Source organism: Lethenteron reissneri, chromosome 69 (genome assembly GCF_015708825.2).
Source record: "Lethenteron reissneri isolate LAM-NWPU_2019-01 chromosome 69, ASM1570882v1, whole genome shotgun sequence".
NCBI lineage: Eukaryota > Metazoa > Chordata > Hyperoartia > Petromyzontiformes > Petromyzontidae > Lethenteron > Lethenteron reissneri.
The window spans coordinates 8,000,007-8,008,294 of record NC_083847.1 but is presented as its reverse complement, the minus strand read 5'-3'; the positions used below and the strand labels follow the sequence as shown (position 1 = coordinate 8,008,294).

The window sequence follows — 8,288 nt, the reverse complement described above, 5'->3', positions numbered from 1 at the left end:
ACACTACATTATACACTACAGCGCACTTCCGACTAGCACGGTTGGTTATTTACGGTGTGAAAGAAATTCAACACACATACGTACTACGGCATACACTACATACTACACGACACACTGCGCTGTACACTACACTACACGCTACACTATACACTACACACTACACTGCGATACACGTAACCGCAGCACGGTTTGCTCCGTACGGTGCGAAAGCAGCTCAACGTAGATGTGTAGCGCTGTAAATGGGCTGCGGGCACTTACCTGCAATAGCAGACAGGGCCCATCAGGGGCAGTACCTCGCACCGGCAGAGGGGTCGCTACGTTCCCCAACCCCAAAGCAGGAGGGGGCTACGGGGTTTCCTGGTATCCCCCGAGACCCCACCCCTGGAACTTTCTGGAAGGAAGGCGTAGCCAGGGGCTGACACGCCTGGGAGCTGTATAAAAGCTGGACCTCTGGGCGGGTCCGGTGCCAGTTGAAGACTGAAGCCCAGCTAGCCAGGACCCTGGGACTCGCCTGACCCGCCGTCCTTGTAAGGGCCGGGTCTGAGTGGGCCAGTGGTCTCGCCTAGGTCACCCCTAGCCAGAGGACCCAGAGACCTTGGCCCCAGTAGTGGGGCACGTCAGTCCGGAGGCGGTAGCTCCTTAGGCAGCGGGTGAAGGGGCCGGAACCCCTTCAAGTGTTAAGGGTTCGCTACGCGCTGTATCGTAGCTGTGTGTTAATAAACGTGTTGCCCCCAACGTTCGTCTCCACCGTCGTGAAACCCATCACTACAGATGCAACTGCAAGGCATCGCCACGTCTGCACGAAGGGCTCGTGCTGCAGCGTCTTTTGAAACTGGTTGGCCTGCACCAGAGCTGGTTTGCGACCGTGGCCTGGCGTGGTGGGGAGCTTTTGATATTCTCGAGTGTGGGTGGGTGGGTGTGGATGTTGGCTGGGTCATTTATCCAGCATGCCCAACCACCGCATGCCTAAACAGCTTTTGGTCGGCCAGAAAGAGGGGGCTAAACGGACGCGGCATGGGTGGAGTGATGGGTGAGTGAGTGTATGTGTGAGTGGGTGGGTGAGTGGTTAAGTGAGTGGGTGAGTGGGTGGGTGAGTGGGTGGGTGAGTGAGTGGGTGTGTGGGTGAGTGAGTGGGCGAGTGAGTGGGCGAGTGTGTGAGTGATTGGGTGAGTGACACGGGATAGAGAAGAGATGGAGTGATGTAGTACAGGAGGATGTGGAGCTGAGTGGACTTGCCGATGACTCGAAGAATACCACACGTCCATACGACGTACAGCTCATTGAATATGGGCAAAACAAAACACGTTCGTCTATTTGTTTGGGCTGTGATAAGGTAGGGCACTGACAGAGACCCATAGAGATAGGGACCCATAGAGGTAGACAGATACCCATAGACATACATAGAACCCTATAGATATACATAGAGACCCATATAGATAGAGATACATAGAGACCCATAGAGATACATAGAGCCCTATAGATATACATAGTCCCATAAACACCCACAGAGATACATAGAGTCCCATAGAGATAGACAGAGACCAATAGAGTCCCATAGAGATACATAGAGACCCACAGAGATACATAGAGACCCATAGAGATACATAGAGTCCCATAAAGACCCACAGATATACACAGAGACCCACAGGGATAGTAACAACAACAGCGTGCAGTGTGTCAGTGCTTCGGCTTGGCTCGCATCCATCGTTCCGTGTTGAGTCGTGGTTGTTGTAACATCCACCCTCGTTTCCCACCACCCCTCCCACCCCCCCACGTTGACCCCCCGCCCCGCCCCCCAGGGCGCGCTCCGTCCGTCTCCCGCGGGGAGGTCCCCGCTCCGTGCGGGGGGAAGCCGCCAGCTGCTCCTTGGGCCCCCCCCCCCCGGAGCCAGGTTCGCGACCCTCCCGAGCCTCCTCCTCATCCTCTTGCTCCTCCTCCTCTTGCTCCTCCTTCTCTTCCTCCACTTCTTCCTCCTCCTCATCCTCTTCATCCTCCTCATCCTCTTGCTCCTCCTCCACTTCTTCCTCCTCTTGCTCATCTTCTTAATCATCCTTTTAATCCTCCTCTTGCTCCTCCTCATCCTCTTCATCCTCCTCTTAATCATCCTCTTGCTCCTTCTCTTCCTCCTTCTCATCCTCTTGCTCCTCCTCATCCTGTTCACCCCCCTCTTGCTCCTCCACTTCTTCCTCCTCTTGCTCCTCATCCTCTTCTTAATCATCCTCCCGTTCCTCCTCCTCCCCCCGATCCCCTTCCCATTCCTCTTCCCCATCCTCCTCAAGATCCAACCACTTCCTCCTCTTCCCGATCCTCGTCCCAATTGGCCATTGTGAATCCACGCCCCTCAAAGTGGATCCGAGAGGAGCTCCCCGGGTCTCTGCTGTGGCCAGGAGATGTTAACTACCTCGCCGGGTACACAGGAGGTCGTGGGTTCGATCCCGACCCCGACAATGTCCACTGCTGTATATTTGTGTGGAGCTAGGAGATGTTGACGACCTCGCCGGGTGTACAGGAGGTCGTGGGTTCGATCCAGATCCTGACGATGCCTGCTGCTGTATATTTGTGTGGAGCTAGGAGATGTTGACTACCTCGCCGGGTGTACAGGAGGTCGTGGGTTCGATCCAGATCCTGACGATGCCTGCTGCTGTATATTTGTGTGGAGCTAGGAGATGTTGACTACCTCGCCGGGTATACAGGAGGTCGTGGGTTCGATCCCGACCCCGACGATGCCTGCTACTGTATATTTGGAGTCTGTGTGTCTTTCTTCCCGTGGTGAGATGTTAACCACCTCGCCTGGTCTGCAGGAGGCCGTGGGTTCAATCCCGATTTTTCTCCATCGCACGAGCACGTCTGACTCTCCGAGTGTCGTGTGCCCAGGGTTCGAGCGAGCGAGCACGCGGGCGAGGCTCCTCCGACCCCGAGACTCCGGCCTCACGGAGCGAGGAAGGCGGCAGGAGGAGATCCTCCCGGCCGTGAGATGTCGCGTCGTAGAGGGGCCGACGAGCCACGCCGAGACGCTGCCACTACTGCTACCGGTAAGTAGTCCTCTAGGTGCACCTAGCCTGGCGCTAGCGGCCGTGGTGGTGGTTACGTACCCGGCTTGCTGCCACATATTTGGAGTCTGCGTCTCTCTTCTCTCTCTGTCCCCGTGGTCGCGTGGATTTGTCTCCGGGTCTTCTTCCGGTTTTGCCCCTCCGCATTTTAGAATCAACATCACACAGAGACACAGCCTCATTACATAGAGACCCGTAGCCTCATTACATAGAGACCCATAGCCTTATTATTCGGAGGTGCGGTGTAGTGTATAGTATAGTATGTAGGGTATAGTACTGTAGTATATAACACATTCCTGCGGAGGGAGCTGGTAGGAACGTTGGGTTGCTCGATCAATGGCCAGGGTCAACGGCGGCGTGGTGTATTCCTCAAATATGGCCGACTGTTAGGGTGGGCACAAGCCGGCTTGAGTAGGTTAAACGTTGAGTTTTATAAGGGCACCACGGGATGACCAGCACCTCCCCACCCAGCCCCACCCCTCCCACCCCCCACCCAGCCCCACCCTCCCCACCCAGCCCCTCCCCACCCTCCCCTCCCCACCCAGCCCCTCCTCAACCTCCCCTCTCCACCCAGCCCCACCCCTCCCATGCACGACGGACAGACACAATAATCCCCTGTGGGCTGGTGTAACCAGGAGGTTCCTACCAGTATTAGTGTAGTGTATAGTAGTGTATAGTATAGTAGTGTCGTGTATAGTGTAGTGTAGAGTCGTGTAGTGTACAATTAGTGTATAGTGTAGTGTATAGTATAGTGTAGTTTGTAGTGTAATATGTAGTGTGCAGCGTATAATGTAGTGTATAGTGTGCCAACCGCGCTAATCAGTGCGTGGTTGGCACCCTACACTTTACACTATGTGCTGCACTACACGCCCTGATCATTTCAATCTCAACCACAATCGTCCATCTTATTTGCGACTGTGTAAGGGGGGGGTGATCCGCGTTGTTCGTTCGCGATCCAATCGCATGATGGGCGGCATCAGCCGGAGTCTCCTCGCTCTGTTGCCGTTGCACAATGGGACAGGCCGGGCGGGGCCCTCGCCTCCGGAGCCGTGTGCTGAGCAAACGGACGAAGCGGGGTCTGGGCACGAGGGGTGGCGGCCGGTGAAAACGGAGAGGGAAGAAGACGCCCCCTGCGACCACGGTGACGACGGCGGTGAGTCGGGATGCCTCTCCGCGTGAAAGGTGGGAAGTTGAATTCCTGTCGGTAGGCGGCATCTGGAAAAGGAGGCAACGACGGACGTGTCGGTGGTCCGTGACTTGGCGGAGAAGGCAGATCTGGCTGTCGCCTGATGAAGCTGGTTGTGATTACTGGTGAAATGTTGTACTCAGATTGTAAATGTTGTTGCTTGGCTCTCCAACGCACCGGTGTGCTGTACTAATACACTACACTATACACTACACTACTATACACTACACTACTATACACTACACTATACACTACTATACACTACACTATACACTACACTACTATACACTACACACTCGTGCTGTACTCGTGACGAATTGGCACGTTCTGTTTACGTGACAACTTTTACAAGTTGGCTGTGTCGGGTGGTGGTGGGTTTTAACGACACATTTATATATTTACGCGGTCTAACCCAAGCCTACCTGTTAAACAGACAGAACTGTCTATAGCCTATACAAAACACTAGAAACTGGATGAAAATTAAGATTAGGTGTTTTTTTTACACTTTTTGGCTGTGGTTGCATGGTTTTGTCTCCAGGTCGTCTGGTTTTCCCCTCCAACATTTAGAATGAACGTCACGCATTTAGAGCATTTGGCCGCTGCTATAAATTTCCACGTGATGATGATGATGATATCAGCCACTTCGATGAGCTGCTATCATTTGTGCCAGTCAGACGAGCTACACAGTAGCTTGGTGAGGCCTTAGTTTAAAATAGATATTGTGGAGAAGATTAGCAGTGCGGAGAGGTCATGGCAACAGATGCCTGTTCGGACCGAGAGTCGTAAGTTCGACTGCGGCACGATAGATGGCGGTGGTGGCATCTACATCTGCAGAACATGAAGAACCAGTGGCATCTGCGTAACGTGAAGAACCAGTGGCATCTACATCTGCGTAACGTGAAGAACCAGTGGCGTCTACATCTGTAGAACGTGAAAAACCAGTTGCATCTACATCTGCAGAACGTGAAGAACCAGTGGCATCTACATCTGCAGAACGTGAAGAACCAGTGGCATCTACATCTGCAGAACGTGAAGAACCAGTGGCATCTACATCTGCAGAACGTGAAGAACCAGTGGCATCTACATCTACAGAACGCGAAGAACCAGTGGCATCTACATCTGCAGAACGTGAAGAACTAGTGGCATCTACATCTGCAGAACGTGAAGAACCAGTGGCATCTACATCTGTAGAACGTGAAGAACCAGTAGCATCTACATCTGTAGAACATGAAGAACCAGTGGCATCTACATCTGTAGATCGTGAAGAACCAGTGGCATCTACATCTGTAGAACGTGAACAACCAGTGGCATCTACATCTGCAGCATCTCGCCAGACAAGTGACCGCCCCTCCTCAGACGACGGAGCCTCTGACGATCCCCTCGTCGCTGACCGTGCCGCAAGGACTCTCGCGCAGTTCTAAAGCGACACGGTCAGCGGCGGCGCTGGGGGGTTTAATGATGCAACGTTTGTACGCTCGCGCGGCTCAACGCTGAGTGACGTTTCGCGTCTCTCTCTCTCTCAGCTCGCGGAGCCGAGGTTCGGATCAAGGAGGAGGAGAACGTCGCGAGCGACGGGGGAGCCCCGGAGAGTCCGGCCACCGACGATGACGGTGGCCGTGCTGGGAAGCGCGGAGAGGCACTGCGGCTACCGTGGGGAGACCGAGCTGCTGCCATTGCTGCTGCTGCTGCGGCTCCTTCGGACGCAGCGGAGATCGAGGTTGTGGTGGAGGATGACGGCGACGGTAAGTTGGGGTGTGGTAGGGGCGTGGTAGGGGCATGGTCGGAGCTTGGTAGGAGCTTGGTAGGGGCTTGGTAGGGGCGTGGGAGCGGTGTGGTAGGGGCGTGGTTGGAGCTTGGTAGGGGTGTGTTAGGGGCATGGTCGGAGCTTGGTAGGAGCTTGGTCGGAGCTTGGTAGGGGCGTGGTAGGGGCGTGGTAGGGGCGTGGGAGCGGTGTGGTAGGGGCGATGTATGGGAAGGTGTGGATAGAATAGCGGCGGATTAAAGGCGTCATTTTTTTTCATGTTCACCATCCACCACTCAATTGTGAGTGGATCTCGTCCATTCCTCCTTTAAAATGAGTGAAGGCGGCGGCGGCGGAGCGTTCGTGACGGCAGTCGATTGGTTTGGGATTCGTGGGCGCTCGCCACGCCTGCCCAGATCTTCGGTGGCCGCCATCGGTGCATCAGGTGGCCGCACCGGCCGCGTGCCCTGGCCCCGATTCGGTCGACGGTCAACCAATCGGCTGCGTGGGAGGTTGAGGGCCGGGGGTGCGGGAGGTTCGGCCGACTACGGGAAACGTCGCCCGCAGTCCGCGCTCTCGGCTTCATTCGTATTCTGGGTCGCTTATTGCGAAACTGTTGATTGTCTCCCTCCTTCCCGTCCCCTCCCCTTCCTCCCCTCCCCTCCCTCCCCTCCCCTCCCTCCCCTCCCGCCGCCTCCCACGCGGCCCTCCCTTTTACAAAACAAGGTTACTCCGCGGGCCTGGCGTTCTCGGCGGCGGTGGCGGCGGCGGCCGCGGCGAAGAGGAAGCGCGTTGTGCTGACCATCGAGCAGAAGTTCGAGATCCTCTCGCGCATCGAAACGGGCCACACGAGGGAGAGGATCGCGGCCGACTTCGGCATCGGCAAGAGCACCGTCACGTCCATCAAGAAGGCGGAGGCGAGCCTCAAGTCGTTCGTCGAGTCCACGGAGTCCTTCACCTCCTGCAGGCAGAGGAAGATCATGCGCGGCGCCCAGGACCACCAGCTGGACAGCGCCGTCTTCACGTGGCTCGTGCAGAGGCGGAGCGAGGGCCTGCCCGTGTCCGGCCCCATCGTGAGCGACAAGGCCAAGCAGCTCAACGCCATCCTGGGCGGCGACCCCGACTTCAAGGCGTCGACCGGCTGGCTGAAGCGCTTCCAGCAGCGCCACGGCATACGGCAGCTCTGCTGCGCGCAGGGCGGGCGGCTTTCCGCCGCCGCTGCCGCCGCTGCTGCAGCCGCTGCCGCGGCGGCCGAGGCGGAGGAGGAGTGGACGCGTTGCGACGGTGGAGGCGAGCCCGGCTACCGCATCCTGGCGGACGAGGACATCGACGCCCTGGTGACGGAGACCGAAGCGTCGGGGCGTGCGGCAATGGACGAGGAGGAGGAGGGGGGCGTGGAGGGGGACTTCAATGGCGAGGAGGAGGAGGAGGAGGACGAGGTGGCGGAGAGCCCCGGCTGCGGCGTCTCGCACGCCGAAGCCGGCGAGTGCCTCCGGAGGGCGCTGTGCTGGCTGGAGCGGCAGCCCGAGGCTCGGCCGGTGCAGCTGGCGCTGCTGCGGTCGCTGGTCGGCATGGCCGCCGAGAAGGAGAGATCGCCGGGTGGGGGGGCGAACGGAGAAGCGTTGACCAAATAGAGAAAGAGACCTTCCATCCGTGGTTCGATCCCCCCTCACCCCCCTTGCCCCCCTCCCTCCCCTCGCCCCCCTTGCCCCCCTTGCCCCCCTCGCCTCCCACGCCCCCCGACGAAGCTCGTCACGTTCAACCAAGGCGTTATTATTTATTGACGTGCCAATGATCGATGTATTTATCGAGATCCGACCAATAAAGCTCCCCCCCCCCGCCCCACCGCCCGTGCCCGGCGGCTTACAAGAACCGTTCCCTTGCGACGGAATTCGGCGGCGTCAGACTCCAACATGGAACCGATGTCTCATTATCACATCCACCACCACCTACTACTACTGGACACACCGAGAGCGGCTTCGGCCCGGGGCACTTCTTGCACCCGGAGCCTGCGAAAGACGACGACAACAACGGGGTGATGTGGATCATCGCCGTGCGGGGACCCCGTGGGGTCACCCCCCCTCCCCTCCCCCACATGGACCCCGTGGGGTCAACCCCCCCCCCCCACACGGATAACCACGTGTGCTGTACACAGATAACCGCGTGTACTGTACACGCGGATAACCGTGTGTACTGTACACGGATAACCGCGTGCAGTGTACACGGATAACCGCGTGTACAGTACACGGATAACCACACGTACAGTAAACGGATAACCACACGTACAGTACACGGATAACCACGCGCACAG

At 57.4% G+C, this 8,288-nt stretch overlaps 1 protein-coding gene across 2 annotated transcripts; it reads left to right on the top strand.

The window, feature by feature from the left end:
• The first annotated feature begins 208 nt into the window (after positions 1–208).
• Positions 209–7,797, top strand: LOC133360522 (uncharacterized). 2 transcript variants are annotated; one of them, XM_061579302.1, is made up of 6 exons: positions 209–878; positions 1,800–1,891; positions 2,875–3,032; positions 4,072–4,203; positions 5,760–5,978; positions 6,704–7,797. In XM_061579302.1, the coding sequence occupies exons 3-6, from the start codon at positions 2,975–2,977 to the stop codon at positions 7,609–7,611; spliced, it is 1,317 nt and encodes a 438-aa protein (XP_061435286.1). In that variant the 5' UTR covers positions 209–878; positions 1,800–1,891; positions 2,875–2,974; the 3' UTR covers positions 7,612–7,797. The 2 variants fall into 2 exon arrangements, with proteins under 2 accessions (XP_061435286.1, XP_061435287.1); XM_061579303.1 differs by lacking the exons at positions 209–878; positions 1,800–1,891 and adding an exon at positions 1,975–2,409.
• The last annotated feature ends 491 nt before the right edge of the window (positions 7,798–8,288 follow it).

Excerpts from the sequence above, each read along its gene's own strand:
- LOC133360522 (XM_061579302.1), top strand. The coding sequence starts at position 2,975 with ATGTCGCGTCGTAGAGGGGCCGACGAGCCACGCCGAGACGCTGCCACT. Across the intron at positions 3,033-4,071 it reads CGCTGCCACTACTGCTACCG|GCCGGGCGGGGCCCTCGCCT; the intron begins GTAAGTAGTCCT and ends ACAATGGGACAG. Across the intron at positions 5,979-6,703 it reads GGTGGAGGATGACGGCGACG|GTTACTCCGCGGGCCTGGCG; the intron begins GTAAGTTGGGGT and ends TTACAAAACAAG.